The following is an 18,963-nucleotide window of genomic DNA, read 5'->3' as shown; positions in this document are numbered from 1 at the left end:
GTTACTAACACACAAAACTAGCACCTACTAAAACTAAAATGTTTTATCCTAAATGTATAACCAATTGTAACCGACAATACATATGCTGCAAATAGTATGGCCACTCAGTATACATACATAGACCTTCAGGACTTCACACTTCCCAGAGAGAGAGAGAAACACAGCGTGCGCAGAAGTTACTCAAGAGTAACAAACCAGAAAAAGGCCAGCAGGCTGCCAAGTGCTACATAGTGACAACTGGTGGGAAGGGCTGGGGTTTGACATCTCCGGCAGCCTCGGGGGGCTCCGGCTCCCAGTGCCACACTCCCCTGACTCCGAAGCCACACTCCCTTCACTCCCATCTACTACTAAATGCCACAAAAGTCCATCCTCAACTAGCCATGAGCACGCACTGGCAGCACCATAACAGCCACAATACAGCAGCCGGCTACCTGCACGCACAGGGTAGGGCGGCGATGACCTTTGAAACGGAGACCTGGTGCGGGTTTAGGTGACCTTGGTGAGAGCACCTCACATCACCCTTGCTATACGCATGGCCTCACCGCGCCGGGGTCACAGCAGCCCCGGCCGCCACTAGGCCACACTCTCTCCCTGCTAGGCTGCGGACACACAGCACTTTGCACGCCACACACTGTGTGATGCTTCCCCCTACCATATAACCGAGGTCACCCGGAGGCCTCACTCACCTACCCACCGGGTGTTCAGTCCCCGCACGGCGCACACAGCGGCCGCGCTATATATACATACATTCCTAGAATGATGACAACTTCTATTTATAGCCGCCAGGCCGCCCAGCGCCCGGGAGCAGCATAAGGACAGGGCAGACTCACCCGGCGCCGGGCGCACTAGTGACAGGGATACACAGCACGCACGTGTGCGGGGAGCCCACCCCTGAAATCACAGCACCCGGCTGCCGCGTCCTGCCGCCTCCTCCCACGGTCCAGGCTGCGCACACGTGGGCGCACAAGAAGGACATGCGCCGCGGAGGGAGGTCACCCCCCGGGCTTACCCGCGTGCAAAGCACACCCGCTACGGGCACCTTGCAACCTCCGTGCCCAGCCACAGATCGCAGGCGGTCAGCCCGCATCCTACGGCCGGCGGCGCGTTACCCCGACCCCCTTCCAGCACTCACTCACTCTTCTTCTCCTCCTCCTCCTCCTCCTCCTCGCCGGGACACGGCCGGAGCGCAGCAGCCTCAACTTACCTCCTAAGCCGAGCGCAGGGGGCGGCTCACATACTGCTCCAGCAGCCGTGTGGTGGGCGGGCGGGCGGGGCGGCCGATCTCAGCCCCTCTCTGCCCGCTGCGGCCAATGAGCGACAGGCCGATGTGAGTCACGCTGTGAGCAGCAGCGGCGGCAATGATTACGTCACAGGGAGCACTGTGTGGCGTCACTGCGGGGAGACGGCGGCCGGAATCCCTCTGGAGGACGCGTTACATCAGTGAGCGTCGCGGCGCGTCCTCTGTCCCGGCAGCGGCGGCTAGCAGCGTGCTTTATAGGCGTCCCCGGCTGGCAGCGGGCAGGAGGGGTACGGCCGGTTGTGTTATGTCTGGCCCAGCAATGTGCTTTGAGTAGCAAACAACTCTGCAGAAAACTGTGCTATTCTGCAGCTTGTAGTGCTCGCCCACGTCCGTCCGAGTATGTACCTATGACAGAGGTCACTAGGCAGGGATAAATAAAAGCCTCCTGGTGTAATCCGGGGATGGGGTAATACCCGGAGAGGTCCAGACTCCAGACCATACAGGGGGAGGCTTTAAACTAGCCCTCACCCCATCGGTGACAGCTGTCACAGGCACCTATTCTCCCAACATGATTTTGTGCATAAAACAGAATCGCAAACATGGCATCGGTAATGTTGATTGGAATAAGTAGCTGTAGTTATTATTTTAGTAGCTGTATTACCTTATAAGATCCTAAGCGGGATATTGGGGTGTGGTATAGGGTTCCCACAGTCGGGATCCCGACAGTCATTAGCCCGACGTCGGGATCCCGACTGGCCGGACTCAGACAGCATGGCGAGCGCAATAATGCCTCTTACGGGCCACGCTGCGGGCACGGTGGCTCACTACGCTTGCCACCTATTCTATTCTCCCTCTATAGGGGTCGTGGACCCCCACGAGGGAGAATAGCCGGTGGCCATCGGGAATCCATCTGTCGGTGTTTTAACAGTCGGGATCCCGACGTCGGGTAAATGACTGTTGGGATCCCGTCCGGCACCCGGATATTGATCCCGGCTGTTCACTGTTTTGACACCCTTCTTAGCGTTCACTGCTGCAAACCCCACACACATACTGACCATCTGCCACTACTAACATCTCTCCAATCATCCACCTCTAGGGAAAACTGGACAAAAAAATTTAAAAATATTATACAGCCACCACATGTAATGTGTAACAGTATACATAATAAAGTCACACACAAGACGAGCCATAAGTAATATGCAGCAGTCTAGCCATCAGGGGTAAAGGGTACATTTTTTTTGTTGGCGCATAGGTGTGCCTGTGGTTGCTAGCAAAATCACCTAGTCAGGCCTGCTGCACAGATTACTGGGCAATATTGCTAGTAACCTAGTTCTATGTATATAAATGAAGGACTGAGCAAAATATAGTGTTCAAATGTGTATCAAGGATCCGAAATATTGAGTGGGGAAACATCCTTCAGTTTGCACACAGCTTTATTTCTTAACAGGTTCTTATATAGTGCAGCAAATTATGCTGCGCTTTACAGTCGAAAACCAAGATAAAACAAACTGGGTATTTACAAACAAGCAAAACAGTAGGAAGGTCCTTTTGCAAATGTTCTGTTAACCAATCATATTAAATGTAATTTATTGTACAGCAGAAAAAGCATGTTTCTGACAGTTTCCAGAATGTGGTGTACAGATTACGTAGGGCCCTATTCAGACCTGATCGCATGGCTGTGAATTTGCACAGCAGGCGATTATCAATACTGTGCATGCATACAGTTTGCAGTATGCATGTGTGGGGCCATGCTGCAATTAACTCCTGCAACTATTTATGTTTGCTGGCTGTTCACAAGGTGATTGACAGGGAGTGTGCTTATGGGGGTAGAAACTGACCATTTATATGGAGTGGAAAGAAAACCACTGTTGCATGCTGGAAAAACCTCTGGGAGTATCAGGAAAACACAGGTGTGCCAAAGTCTGTTAGGGAAGAGTGTGTGATGTCAGTAGCAGGCCGGATATGCCTGTATTCATCGCAGCCACCGAGTAAGTCCTGGGCTACGCGGTGGTTGTGATGAGTTGTGCCAGTGTAAACATCATTCAATGGTGAGCCTGTTGCAATGGGTTTTGGACATTTTCACTCAGATACAAACGGATGTACAGCCGTGCACATCCATTCACACAGCGTACACATTTATTTGCAAGGTGGGTTTCCACTGGAGCAGGCGGAGGATAAACTGATCCCTTGCCGTGTAAATTCCCAGCTGTGCGATTAGGTCTGAATCAGGCCCATAGTGCATTAGGCATTACCTGTTAAAGTAAAACAATGTCATCTTGCCAAGAGGTTGCCATACATCTCCTAGAGCCGGCTTTAACTATTGTTTGTGTTCCACATACGGTACTTTGCTTATCAACAACCGGATATACGTTTAATAAATGGAATAATGGAGACTTGCGCTTGATGGATGTGTGTGTGTGACAGTATGACACTATCAGAATCTATAGGCTACAATAGATGAAGGACAATAATTTCTTAGTGCAAAAAAAGTGTGGTCACAATGCCAGTAAAGTAAGTGAAATTGCAGAAAAAAGGGAAACGATAGAAGTCTCACAATTACTGCTGCACCAAAAGGGTGTCTGTGGTCTAATTGTGAAGAGTCTGTGTCTCTTCACAATTCCCCCATCCATGCATGCACGTGGTAAGCAGTATTAAACAGGATGCAGCTGGTGTATTGGGCACTCAGTGTACTGCAAATGCGTCCCTGACCTCTGATATCGCACCTGCACGTACCTGGGTTCCTGCTGAGCTTCCTCTATGACAGTCCCTTGGTGCTTCCACCCCGATTCTTCTGCCAGGGGCTTGCAGACCCGGCAGAAGAATCGGGATGGAAGCGCAGAGGGATGGTCATAGAGGAAGCTCAGTGGGAACCCAGGTACGTGCAGGTGCGATATCAGAGGTCATGGAGGCCAGCCTCTGGTGCCACCCGGGCACCACCACCCACCCGTTATTGACTTTTACCTGCCACTTCCCCCGACATTACCATTTGCTTACCATTCGACTCAGTCGCCCTTGCCATTCAACCATTTGCAGTACACTGAGTGTCCAATACACCAGCGTTATCCTGTTTAATACTGCTTACCACGTGCATGCGCGGATGGGGGAATTGTGAAGAGACACAGACTCATTTGCAAGCGCTGGCAAGGTACCCACAACATACGGTTCCCACCCAGCACACCACACAATTAGACCGCAGACACCCTTTTGGTGCAGCAGTATTTGTGAGACTTCTATGGTTTCCCTTCTTCTGCAATTTCTCTTGTACTTTACTGGCATTGTGACCAATAAAGAGTTTTTTTGCACTAAAACATTATTGTCCTTCATCCATTGTAGCCTATAGATTCTGATAGTGTCATACTGTCACACACACACACACACGTCCATCAAGCACAGGTCTCCATTATTCCATTTATTCTACCTCTAAGAGGGTGGCCTCCCTCATTTTGTAGCCTAGCTACTGCAACCGTATACCACTAATACCCCTTTCACACTTGCAAAAATATTCCGGGTTTTTGCACATGAACGCGCATCAACCCGGGATTTAGCTCAGTGTGAAAGGGTCTTGTCGCCGCATACTGTGTTCAGCATTCTGGGATTTCCGGAATCGACATGGGATGCGGTGAGTGTGAACGCATATTCTGGGTCAGCGTGACCCAGATCCCGTTCACTTCAGTGAAAATGCGCCGCTGGGAGGTGCTGACATCTCCCAGCCAAGCCTCCAGATGACGCCACCCGCCTTGCGACCCATCTTGCAAGTGTGAAAGGGGTATAAGTTATCCCCTCCCCTCATAAGGATAGAAGTTTATACGCTTTTATTATTATTATAAAACTATTTGTACAAATGAGTTGATATACTTCACTAGATAAGGATCTTGGTGATATGGATAAAACAGTAGTAAAATCTATTTCTTGTTTAATATTTGTGTCAGATGGATAGTTTTGATATAGAGGTAGGTAATATCCTAAATCATATAGTAGAAAGTTTATGTTTGTCTGATTACCTATTTTCCCTTACTCTTTTTGGCCCCTTATTCAGCTTCAGTTGTAATTTAGCATTACAACTGCCGGCAGTAGGCTGTGAGGGGGACCCAGCACAGGGCACGACCGCCCGCATGCCAAGTCCTTCTCAGCAATGCAAATGCAAAATTTTGCATTGTTATTGTGTGACCTCTTCCCTATACATCAAAGCGCTCACAAATTACTGGTAGCCCCTTGGCTGCACAGTCTAGCGACGCATCCATTTTATTTTGTTTCAGCGGCTGCGTGGCTCTAAATCTAACTTTCTCTGCACATATTACATTTTCCCCACCTGCAGTGCACAGGGTTTTGCCCAAAACAAATTACTATGATCAGGTCTGAATTTGGCCCCATGTCCTAGGTTCACGTTCTGGAGTCTCAAGTGCTGCACTTGTAACTTTTATGGACGTCCACATATGACTGACTGATGTGGACGACTACTTAAGACTTCAGAGTGCGCACCTGGGACATCATTTGGTAACTATCATACAATATGCTTTATCTGTTGGCATCTAGTTCTCAGTGGCGGTTTTTACCTATGGGCTGCAGGGCTGCATCCCCCCCAGGTAAAATCGGCCACTGTAGTAAAGCCAGATGCAGTTTTTGAGACTGCACTGGTTTCACTGTGACTGGCAGTGACTTCCTATTGGAAGTCCAACCTGCCAGTCACCAAGGTAGTCCCATTGTGAGGTGATCCCTCCCTCCGAGACGCCTTTCTGCAGGCTGCTGAGCAAAATCCACGATTGCGCATGCTCAGTACCTACATCGGTACTGTGCACACGCCAGTCAAGGTTCCTGTCATTTGTATTATGCAGGCATCATCATAGCACAGGCACCAGGAACTGTCTCTGTGGGGACTAGAAGGAGGCGCAGCGGCAACTGGGGGTGGTGCCTGCATAGCGGTACCCCAACGGCAGCTGCGGCCAGAGGCAGTCTCCTTCCCCCCAAAAGGTACAAGCCGCCACTGCTAGGTCTCCACTTGAGCGGGTAAATGTTCATGTTCAGCTATTATAAGGATATTATCCACGTGAAATACATTAATTGATTTAACTGTGACCACGTATATTAATTATTAATTACTACACCATATTTATATTTCACTTCTAATTTTATGGCACGTCTCGTATGTGTTACACTTTGGAGAAAAAATAGGATTTTTCATACTCCATATACAACTTGAAGAACATGACCATATCTTTAAGACCGTAGACAAAACCATGTGCACTGCAGGGGGGCAGATGTAACATGTGCAGAGAGAATTAGATTTGGGTGAGTTATTTTGTTTTTGTGCAGGGTAAATACTGGCGGCTTTATTTTTACACTGCAATATAGATCTCACTTTGAAGTAAAACCCCACCCAAATCTAATTCTCTCTGCACAAGTGACATCTGCCCCACCTGCAGTGCACATGGTTTTGTCCATCTAAGAAGGATTTTGTCAGAAAGAGTGGACTAGAATAAGGCCCTAAATCTTTTGAACAAAGGACTTTCCTTTGTTCTTACTGTGCAGTTTGATCAGTTCAAATGGAACATCGAATGCTCCAATCTCCATCGTAATCTCAAATTAAAAGATTTTTTTTTCACATAAGGAGAACCAGAATATATCCTTCATGCCGCCTATACCATCTAAATTGTTCCAGTTCAAACCTCCATCTACTTTCGACCCAGTTTCGTATAATCCTAGCAAGACCTTTATGCGCATTAAGGAAGTCCATTTATTTATATATGCAAAGTCTATCTAATTTATTCATGTCGCACGCAATCAATAAGCGAATGTCCAGATTTATAATCAATAAATATTATTTATAAGTGTAACCAGATGAAACTGTATCATGGATAATAAATATAACAATACAGGTATTATACTTAATAACGATTATTACTCCAGCATCCTTAAATAAAGCTAACCTCTGTGATATATATATATGTATGTGAATACAGTGCTGGGGGGGCGTGGCTATGAGGCAGCAGCCATTTTATAATAACTAATTGTCGGCCATTTTAGCCCAAGCCTTATGCACCACAAAGGTAACACAAAACACTGGGCCTCAAGATGCCGCATGGCATTCCGCCATTTTGGATTCCTCCACATGGCACACAAAGGAACCTTAACAATCTACAGGCTCAAACAGCTGCCTGGCAATCACACATAAACTGCCTGTACTTTCATATATTCTGCCCATAACATTTACTCCAAATTACCTCTAACCTGCATCATGCGATACTCACAATCCTGAATATAACTTGCACATTCATCAAACACACTAAACCTGCAGCATACACAATTTGAATATCATTAAGCTACAATGTACTTCTCTGTACAGAAACACCTAACTGGCACTATACACTTCCAGGCCTAGCTATACCATAATCACATCACATGCCATTACACACACACCATCCGAGCATCATGCTAACAACACTTGTTACATATAAGTTGGTTTTATCCGCCAGTTTATCTAGATATTCTCACTGGATATTACACAAAGCATTCACACTCTTCAATACAAAGAGTCCATACATGCTCACGCATAGCCTTACACATGCGTTCAAATACAGGCGTCCCTTTGAGCAAACACACACTAAACCTGAATACAAAGAATCCATACAATATACTACAAAACTCCTCTACAACCACACTAGGACACACATGGGCCAGTCCAAACACCAATGTTAACCGTTTACCTACACAAAGGACACACTGCAGACCGGGGCCTGAGCACATGTCTACAATTGATTCCAGGCCTCATTCTGCTTACATAGTAATAGCATCCACCATGTTCAAATCAGTTTAATCACTACAGCTTATCCTTTCAAATACCAATCTATATGTTTATCCATAATCTACCAACCGCTGCTATATGTAGCTATTGTGAAACACAATACAATCCATGATGATATCACATGGCTGAGCACATGGCACACAGCCGATAGGCCTACACTTTGTCCACATGTAAACGTACACAGCTATCTCTACCAATTTAAGCATATCCTTGCTCACAAATCATAACAGCTACACATACCCATATATATATCAGATTCCAATCCTCACTTTATCTCTTACAGTCACGTTTCACATACCTTCCAATCATTTGACCTTCTCAGACCTTCAACACTCCATACCTGAATCATACTCTCATGAATAAGCTCTATCCCTTATCAATATTCCGAGCCATGCCTGATACACAGTAAATAAACATTTGATACTTATCCCTCAACATGTCCTGGCGAATTCAGTCCCATAACTCCTTCCGTCTGCTGCTAAAAACACACTGCTCTATTTGATTTTCTCTTGCTTTCCAAGAGAACTCTCGGGGGAGGGGAGAATCCATTCATTCACATTTGTTTACGGTATCCTGTGACTGGCTCAGGTGAATCCCTTTGTCTTTCCAGAGACCATTCATCACACTCTATCAATAGCCTACAGACTAAGCATGGCGTATGCGCTAAAATGCGTAACTTGATATGCAATATTTCCTGGTTTATGGGATAAAGATTATTTATCCCTGACTATATTAATGTTATGGGCATGGTTATAATTATAATTATGGAAATTATATGCTGGGAAAAATTAGGCATTGACAGACGTCCCTTTGACAGTATATAAAACTGTCACATTAAAATTAATAATGCATAATTTCCGCATTAATTTTCATAATTCATAAAATTTCAATATTTTTCATAAAAATATTTTTCATTGATAAAAAAAAAGTTTTTTTAAGGGTGGAATTTATGTGTATATGTAAAAAGAAGGGGATGTATCATTTTTGTGCAATGGCTTAATCCTAGATTAATAATAAATGGGGGAGTGCATTTACTTAACGCCGGCATGTCCAGACCATGACCTCACAATAGTTGTGGGGCCACAGCCCTGACATACACGACTGAATGATACATTTGGGGAATGTATGTGTGGGTGTAGTGTTCCTGCATAGGTGTTGCGTTACCTACCGCAGGATGTACAGGGGTGAACACTTTCATATGTCCTACAAAGGATGCTGGGAAAACATGGATGAACAACATAACAAAAAACAATTTAACAGGGTATTATAAAGATTTCCTGAAAGAGTGGAGAACAGTCATTTCTCCTAGTGCAGTTAGTGGATTAAAAACCTGGCTAGACCTCCCAGGATAAAAACCGTCTAACGCACTTTTGGGTCATTCCTAGTGTCTCTTGACATTAAAACTAAGGGCTAAAAAGTCTCTAGTGGGTCTTCTGCTCATCACGACGTGGGGTTGTCTAGGGGTCATCATTCTCTTGGTTGGCTTGTGTATTTCGTCGGCTCTTGGGGCTTTCTAGCTGGGTTCCTGTCCAGTCATCTGTCGGTATCCAAGTCGTCATCTCGAGGACCATCATCTGTCTACGGCTGGGCTCGTCTCTCCTTCTCCATTGCATCTGTAGGAAAAAGAAGTATCAATATCTTTGCATTTCCACCTATTTTCCCTACCATTCTTGGCTTCTTGTATTCCATCCGATCCACTTGTAGACTTCCGATAGTTCTGTCGTCGACTTGTTTCCCTGCAGAGACACAGAAAGAACTTCCCAAGCGTTAAAAAGTATCCCGCCTCCCACATCTGCGAAACTTCTACACTCTAGAGTGCTACAGTTTAACCCTCGCCTTACTGTCTTTTGACACTAGGTGGCGCTCTAATTTATTTAAGGATATTTCTACCCTGTACTACCAAACCTCTTTCAATTTAACCTCTATACCACTCCTTATATTACAAATACAGTTGTCTGAGCCAAATAATCTGCGTTCTTCTTCGGAAAAATGTGACTAGAGGAAATCTGAGATATTCAGCTTCCGTTCCAATATTCAATTTCACATTTTCCTCTTCTCTGTCCAATCACTAGGGACTATCAGTTACTTGACGTCTGGACCTAACACTATCAATATCTTGAGATTTTTAAATCTCATTTAAAAACACTGTAATATATCTCGTTGTCTAGGGGATGAAACTTTTTCAATGTTAGGTCCATACGCTCTCCATGCAATTAGGAGCAATAGGGGTTTCCAAATCCAATGCGTCACATTTGACCGGGTCCAATCACAGCTCTTTCCGGCTTAACTAAACAACAAACAGAAAAACAAATCTTTAGACACCTTACACGACATATGTTTGATCCTGAGAACCAACAAAACAAACAATAACAATCAAACAAAGAGAGAACATATAAACTACCTTCCATTTCTCCTTACTTGATTCCTAAGAACCTGGACTGACAATTACATCACATACAAGTCACCACTAGGTGGCTATTAACTTTTAACCACTTCCCGATATCTATGTGTTCACATACATATGTGTCATGGGAACTATATGTCATGTAATGAACAAGCATGTTTCAAAAACAAATTTCCCAATACGTCATCCCTGGTACCGAGGGCGGATCGTATGCAGTACTCCTTTGAATAGAACATGTTATCTTGTTCTCTACCTTTCCTCGTGTTCTATACCTGTATGTCTTATGTTCTACGCTTAAGTCTTTAATCTACTTGCTAAGAGGGGAGAAAGAAAGTTTAGGAGTCTTGCTAGTTACCGTTCTTCATTTGTGCGACATCTCTGCTTCTCTATACCTACAGCAGTTATTAACCTGGGGATGTAATTACCTTCAAATACAATTTGGCATTCTCAATTTATCTTGTTACCTTAATACTTATTACCTGAGTCAGTGTGAAACCAGTATACCTACTTCTCCAGCTGTGTCAATTTGGCATCGACCGTACCGTCTCTTACCACTTGGGAAAAACAGCATCCTCTCTGGCTGTTTGACTCCGCCTTACATTCGACTTATCTCGTCTCGGAGATGACAGCGGTCTTGAATATTACGTCAACACTTACTAATCCTTAACAAGGAGTTGACACAGGGTATAGGTTAGTCAGTTTCACAATTACATCAGACACTTTAGAATAACTGGTCTCATTATATACGAATGGGGGGGTGTATTGCTATTCTGCATTAACAGTCCAATTGCACCTGTACCATCACTTTTCCTATTGCCATTTTCCTATACCACAGTTTTAAACAATCACTATGCCTCTTCTTACCTCGCGTTGATGAGAGCAGACATATTTTCAATTCTTATTGTGTAATTCATCCGGTTCGAAGCTGCCAATACCTGGAAATTCTACTATCTATATGTGAGTTACTGCATTACTCACCTGTATGTCTATCTGACATCTCCATCCCTAAATCTCACGTTATCACTGCGTGACCCGTTATTACCCATAATTACAGGAACAAACGTTCACAGCTAGTAGATACCGGTGGGGCATTACTTGTCTGAGAGCTCCCCAAACACTCACTTCTCAGCGTCCTAGAACAGTCCCACAATCAAGCGGGTGCGAAGGCTACGAGGCATGATACTCAATCACCAAGTCTTTCAACTAGCAGCGAACTTCTAGTCAACTTGCAAGGCGCGGCCAATTTTTCCAGGGCACAACAAACTTGTTTTCCTGTACCCCCAAAAACCGGAGGAGCTCAGCGGAATTCGAAGTTCCGATTTTCGCTCCTATACCCTTCCGGTAGACCAAAATAGGTAGGTCCACGGAAGGGGCAGTAAAAATGGGTACGTCGACTCGTACGTCGTCGCGTATCCCCGTGTGTCCTATTTCAACACACAATCCTTAGCGCTAAGGGCAATCTTTTCACCACCCAGGAATTTCCACATCTGGGTACCATTCACTTAACTTTACTATCTATATTTCTGTACAGAAACATCCCATGGTTGGCAGCTCTTCTACTGGATGTCACACGAGTGTTCCCTTGACTATCAATAGGAATTTAATCAAATACTATTTGAATTTCTTGAATTTCGAACAATAATAAAAGAATCCTGTTTGTAACTAAACAGGGGTCTTACTCAATATATCTGAATTGTAATTATCACTACCCATCATTGGGCATTTACCTGTACAGCGTACCAAGGCAATCACACGCGCCAGCACATGTGTCCATCACGCAAACAGTGTCTCACTGAGCGGCAGACGTTGACACCCATGTGTCCGAGTCCCGCCTTCTTTTGCATACTTCGCAAACATATTTGCACTTCTACTTAACTTAACTATTCAAGAAATCCAAACAGCACACTCTTTCTATAACATTTGTGGTTAGCAAGAATATGGCACTATGAATTTAACACCTCTTACAATACTGTAGATATCTCAAATTCACAAGGGAAAACAAATGCAATTTGACTCTTAACAGGTACGTACAAACTCCACACAGTACAATACCTCTTACCAGTTTTCATTTACCTATGCATTTGGGGTAACAGATCACAACAGAGAAAAAAAGAAATATTCTGTCTATTGAGCCTATTCAAAACTTCAGTTGCTGCTGGGAGAGTATAAATGAGCCATCCCTATTCAAATTCTACCTTTGGCTATGGTTGTAAGTCTATTGTCTCAACACCTTAATTTACATCTAAATACCCTCTGGCTGGTACTTTTAAAGTTAAGAATCTTTGTGCTGTGTTGTTATATGTTTAGGGGAAATCTGTCTTTTAGCCTGGAATAAAAAAAAAAAAATGTTATATATCATATTTGGTAACAATTAGTTTCAGTTTCAAATTTAATACTTTAGAGTAACATTCAACTTTCATACTGCTTGGAATTTGTTAGCTTTTAACTGTACCTGATTTTTCTATTGACTGGTATTTTATCTCTCTCTACTTTTATCTTTCTAAAGTTAAAATACTTATGACTCAATCCTATCAATTATGGGAATGAAAGTTTACCATTAAACACTCTTAGCACTGTACACTTTAACACTGGCAATGCTTTCCACCTTGCCTACTATTCTCATTACCATATGTTGAAAGGTATACTAAAATAAAATAAATTTATTTAGTAGAAATAGCATTTTTACCCAGAGTTCTTTGCAACATACAACTATACAATGGCTTTCTCAGGTTGAGATGGTCTGCAGTAAAATACCTGCAATTTATGGCTATACATTATTCCTTTATAATCCGCTTCTGCTGCAATTATAAAAAAATATGTGCATTTTATTTAAAATTTGCACTGCTTATAAAACAATTTAAATTTTACTAAAACAATTCAACCTGAAACAGCCCTTGCCAATCATATCTGACTATTATTTAAAAGATAAACATCAAAAGGGGATAACATCGCATGTGAGAAAACAAATTATTAGAACATATATACTTATAGAATCGCATCTTGGTATTTAAATATAAATAAATGTTTTTCCTTTTGTCCCAAAGTTCAAATTAGTATCTTACAGATTATGCATATGCAGGCCCGGACTATCAGCATTAGAAAAAACCCAAAACAAAACCGAAAAATTTAAAATAATTATTCCTATTCTATATGTGATCCCTCCCTTGCTGATTGGCTCAAATCTGCATAATATTGCATATCTTTAAGTATATAATATCCCATGACGAGCACGCATCTAAGGAAGTCCATTTATTTATATATGCAAAGTCTATCTAATTTATTCATGTCGCACGCAATCAATAAGCGAATGTCCAGATTTATAATCAATGAATATTATTTATAAGTGTAACCAGATGAAACTGTATCATGGATAATAAATATAACAATACAGGTATTATACTTAATAACGATCATTACTCCAGCATCCTTAAATAAAGCTAACCTCTGTGATATATATATATATATATGTATGTGAATACAGTGCTGGGGGTAGCGTGGCTATGAGGCAGCAGCCATTTTATAATAACTAATTGTCAGCCATCTTAGCCCAAGCCTTATGCACCACAAAGGTAACACAAAACACTGGGCCTCAAGATGCCGCATGGCATTCCGCCATTTTGGATTCCTCCACATGGCACACAAAGGAACCTTAACAATCTACAGGCTCAAACAGCTGCCTGGCAATCACACATAAACTGCCTGTACTTTCATATATTCTGCCCATAACATTTACTCCAAATTACCTCTAACCTGCATCATGCGATACTCACAATCCTGAATATAACTTGCACATTCATCAAACACACTAAACCTGCAGCATACACAATTTGAATATCATTAAGCTACAATGTACTTCTCTGTACAGAAACACCTAACTGGCACTATACACTTCCAGGCCTAGCTATACCATAATCACATCACATGCCATTACACACACACCATCCGAGCATCATGCTAACAACACTTGTTACATATAAGTTGGTTTTATCCGCCAGTTTATCTAGATATTCTCACTGGATATTACACAAAGCATTCACACTCTTCAATACAAAGAGTCCATACATGCTCACGCATAGCCTTACACATGTGTTCAAATACAGGCGTCCCTTTGAGCAAACACACACTAAACCTGAATACAAAGAATCCATACAATATACTACAAAACTCCTCTACAACCACACTAGGACACACATGGGCCAGTCCAAACACTAATGTTAACCGTTTACCTACACAAAGGACACACTGCAGACCGGGGCCTGAGCACATGTCTACAATTGATTTCAGGCCTCATTCTGCTTACATAGTAATAGCATCCACCATGTTCAAATCAGTTTAATCACTACAGCTTATCCTTTCAAATACCAATCTATATGTTTATCCATAATCTACCAACCGCTGCTATATGTAGCTATTGTGAAACACAATACAATCCATGATGATATCACATGGCTGAGCACATGGCACACAGCCGATAGGCCTACACTTTGTCCACATGTAAACGTACACAGCTATCTCTACCAATTTAAGCATATCCTTGCTCACAAATCATAACAGCTACACATACCCATATATATATCAGATTCCAATCCTCACTTTATCTCTTACAGTCACGTTTCACATACCTTCCAATCATTTGACCTTCTCAGACCTTCAACACTCCATACCTGAATCATACTCTCATGAATAAGCTCTATCCCTTATCAATATTCCGAGCCATGCCTGATACACAGTAAATAAACATTTGATACTTATCCCTCAACATGTCCTGGCGAATTCAGTCCCATAACTCCTTCCGTCTGCTGCTAAAAACACATTGCTCTATTTGATTTTCTCTTGCTTTCCAAGAGAACTCTCGGGGGAGGGGAGAATCCATTCATTCACATTTGTTTACGGTATCCTGTGACTGGCTCAGATGAATCCCTTTGTCTTTCCAGAGACCATTCATCACACTCTATCAATAGCCTACAGACACGCCCCTTGATACTGTATTTTAAATCTATAGTGTGATTTTATAATTTGTATGTAACATGAGTGCAACATGATATGAAATTCTAATAACCGTCATCTGATAGCTAATATGATTCCACACATTTAGAGACTAAGCATGGCGTATGCGCTAAAATGCGTAACTTGATATGCAATATTTCCTGGCTTATGGGATAAAGATTATTTATCCCTGACTATATTAATGTTATGGGCATGGTTATAATTATAATTATGGAAATTATATGCTGGGAAAAATTAGGCATTGACAGCATGATTGTACATGATGTGGACAATCTTGTTCATCCATCCAATGTGGTGCATCCCAATCTCACTCCCGATGAGTGGTTTGCTCTGAAAGCCCTTTCCGATAACCAAAATCAGATTTTTCATAGTGCTGACAAGGGGGTGGCCTTGTACTGCAGGATATCTGTGACTATCATAGGGAAGCAGAATCCCAACTGAACGATCGTGCTGTATACACGCCACTTACAAAGGATCCATCCCCATTATTCCGTCGTACATTAGCTGCATCGTTGACTAAGGCGGTTACTGTGGGACTCATTACCAAAGAAATGCGTGACATTTTAATTCCTGAATTTTCATTGGTCCCTTTATTTTATACCCTCCCCAAGATTCACAAAAGCTTAGTTAATCCACCAGGCCGGCCCATCATTGCCACACGTGAATCATTATTTCAACCCACACCCATCTTTTTGGATTCCAGCCTCTTGTACAATGTGAACAAAGCTTTTTGCTTGATACCAGTACTTTTCTTTTAAGATTGAAGGACCGTGGCAATATACCAGAACACAGTTGGCTTGTAGGTTTGGACGTTGTAAGCCTGTACACGTCCATTCCTCACGATTTTGGACTTCAAGCCACTAAACGCTTCCTTATTCGGAAAAGCAACTACCCTATTAAGCAGATTAATGTGATTGTTGAACTATTAGAACTTGTTCTAACAATTTATTTCTTTATGGTGGCAGGTTTTACCAGCAGGCTCGGGGCTGCGCTATGGGTTCTAGCGCAGCTCCGAGCTGTGCTAACATCGTCATGTATGCTATAGAAGATGATGTATTTTATAATAACCAGACAGTAATGGAGTTTATAACATTTTTAGGGCGGTACATAGATGATGTATTTATTATTTGGTCCTCTACTCTGGAAGCATTTTCCCAGATGATTGACATGCATAATCAATCTTGTTGTCCTATTAAATTGACCTTCTCTATGGACCAAAATGCATTTTCTTGACGTTGCTGTGTCTTTAAATGCTGGGGTATTGTCAACCACACTGTATCAAAAGCCAACAGATAGAAGCCTGCCTCGACTTGATTCCAGTTGTCATCCGCGTAGCCTTAAGCGCGGATTACCCTATTTGTAATTATCCTTATTTTAAGAATCAATAGCGATCGAACTGTTGCCATCAGCCAGATTATCATTTTGATTAAAAAGTTCAGGACCCGTGGCTACAGCCAACAGCTTTAAGCACAGGCAAAAGATAAAGCCCTGTCCATTGACCACTCCAGCCTTTTTAACAAAAAAGCCAACCCACCTCAGCAGAATAGGAAATTGGCATGGGTTAACCAGTATTATGTCACGTCCCCTGGCATTAACACCATTACCAAGCGACACTGGCCTGTTGTCTCTTCAGACTCCAGTTTACCCTTTGCCTCTACATCACTAATGCCATGCTACTCCTGTGGAAAGAATCTACGCGATTGGTTGGTGAAAACTAAGCTTCATAAAGAATATAATACCATGTCTTTTCTTAGCTCTAAACCTGAGGGTTGTACCCGCTGTGGCTGTGTCACATGTCAATTTATGTTAGCGGGCAAGACTTTCTGCCACCCACATACTGGGAAATCCATTTCCATTAAGCATCATGTTAATTGCGATACCAATTTCGTAATTTATCAGATTCTGTGCCCGTGTGGGTTATCCTATATCGGGAAAATGGAATGTAAATTTAAGGAACGGATGGCAGCTCACCATTCTGCCATCCGGAAGGCACTCCGCACTGGCATCAGCGAGCAGCCAGTAGCTCAACATTTTGTAGAGGCTTCACATCATCTTAATTCACTAAGGTATAGGATCATTGATTGTGTCCCGCCCTCTGTTTGTGGAGGCAATCGTGCTTTCAAATTATTACAGTGCGAGGCAATGTGGATTCAGCGACTGAACGTCATTGCCCCCAATAGTCTCAATGAATGTCTCTTCTTTGCCTGCTTTAGATAATCACTTGAATTGAGTATTGCATTTCATTATTGCATTATGGTCTGCATATGCCTTGAATGTATTATTATTGCCTATGCTTGATATGCTGTACATTCAGTATTGTCGCTTTATATACGCTACACGCAGATTCATTTGTGACATTTGTTTTACTTTCAGCCACATCCGTCCAACGGCTCCGCCGTTTGTTATCTGTTTCCATGGTGAGGGTGCACCTTCCACTGATGTAGGGACGCTGTGACGTCATCATTCGGCGCGGCCGCCGGGTGGATCTCCGTCCTCCATCTCTGCTGCCGCGACTCACTGCACATTGGTGGTCTGTACTATAAAGGTATGTCTCTCACTGTTTTTTGGATATGTATGACTTCAAAAAAGTTGCTAAATACAACTGAAACGTTGTCTACCATGGCTCTTGCCTGATTATTTTGGAAATAGTTCCCCTGGGACCGCTGTTATAACTCTTGTACTTATGGAATAAACCACATATTTTTTCTTCACTACTCGTGTGCCGATTTGGACTCCTTCCGCAGTGGGGGGGGGGTGTACGTGTACTATATATATATATATATAAACATTTGAGATTATAATGGGCCATACACATGTAGCGATATACAGGCATTTTCTGACCCTACATAGGGTGTGTGTGTGTGTGTGTGTGTGTAAGCCATAGCCATGCGCAGTCTCGCGCATATCTATCTCCCGATGATTAATATCCAGCTCACCAGAGAACACTGGCTCTGACAGATCGCTAAGCACACAGCACTGACACATCGCTGTGTGCTGAGCAATCTAGCATCGTTCAGAATGTTTAGCAGGTCGCTACGTGTGTAGGGCCCATATCATTCAGAAATTAAATTCAATTAAACTTTGCATCAGGAGTAAGTGTATAAAATATTTTTGTAATTCACATGAAAATCACATAAATTATTAACATTTATTCCCTTTCATTAAGAGAGCAATTTTTTTTGTTTACAGGCATATCCCCCCCCCCATATTGTTCTTCAGACTGCGAAGAACATCCAAAAGATGACCTGGATAATGCTATATGCTAAACTACTTTAATATAAAGAAACATTTTGAAAATGACTGTGACTGCTACTAAATTGATTGCAAATTATCTCTTATATGTACTCAATTGATAACTCATATTTTTGTTTGTTTCCATTGGATCTTCTAATAAAACTCTGTCAATGCTATTCTACACTTGTTCTCATGGCCGGTTAAACAATGGGGTGGGTGGAGCCTCAGCTTTAGGCCCCCATCAAAATAGGTCCACAGCAGCTTCTTCAAAATCATCTG

At 42.8% G+C, this 18,963-nt stretch overlaps 1 protein-coding gene and 1 long non-coding RNA gene across 6 annotated transcripts in view; one reads left to right on the top strand and one right to left on the bottom strand.

Moving 5' to 3' along the window:
* The window catches only part of AKAP1 (A-kinase anchoring protein 1), a 39,304-nt gene extending 37,821 nt beyond the window's left edge, over positions 1 to 1,483 (bottom strand). The window contains exon 1 of one of the 4 annotated variants that reach the window (XM_083174186.1): positions 1,133 to 1,483. Coding sequence is in view for 1 of the 4 variants with exons in the window: in XM_083174183.1 (XP_083030309.1) it covers positions 831 to 976 (146 nt within the window). In the remaining 3 variants the exon portion in view is untranslated. Of the gene's footprint in view, positions 1 to 830; positions 992 to 1,132 lie in introns of those variants that run through there. The other 3 variants (XM_083174184.1, XM_083174185.1, XM_083174183.1) reach the window with 3 other exon arrangements.
* On the top strand, positions 910 to 18,807 carry LOC146060694 (uncharacterized). Of its 2 annotated transcripts, XR_014470466.1 has the most exons (4): positions 910 to 1,527; positions 6,073 to 6,208; positions 17,824 to 17,995; positions 18,640 to 18,807. It is a non-coding gene; the product is annotated as an uncharacterized LOC146060694 (long non-coding RNA). The 2 variants fall into 2 exon arrangements; XR_014470465.1 differs by lacking the exon at positions 6,073 to 6,208 and having other exon boundaries at positions 921 to 1,527.
* Positions 18,808 to 18,963: the final 156 nt, after the last annotated feature.

This window comes from Crinia signifera, chromosome 2, assembly GCF_055691185.1.
Source record: "Crinia signifera chromosome 2, ASM5569118v1, whole genome shotgun sequence".
Lineage (NCBI taxonomy): Eukaryota > Metazoa > Chordata > Amphibia > Anura > Myobatrachidae > Crinia > Crinia signifera.
This window is presented reverse-complemented; position numbering and strand designations above follow the sequence as displayed.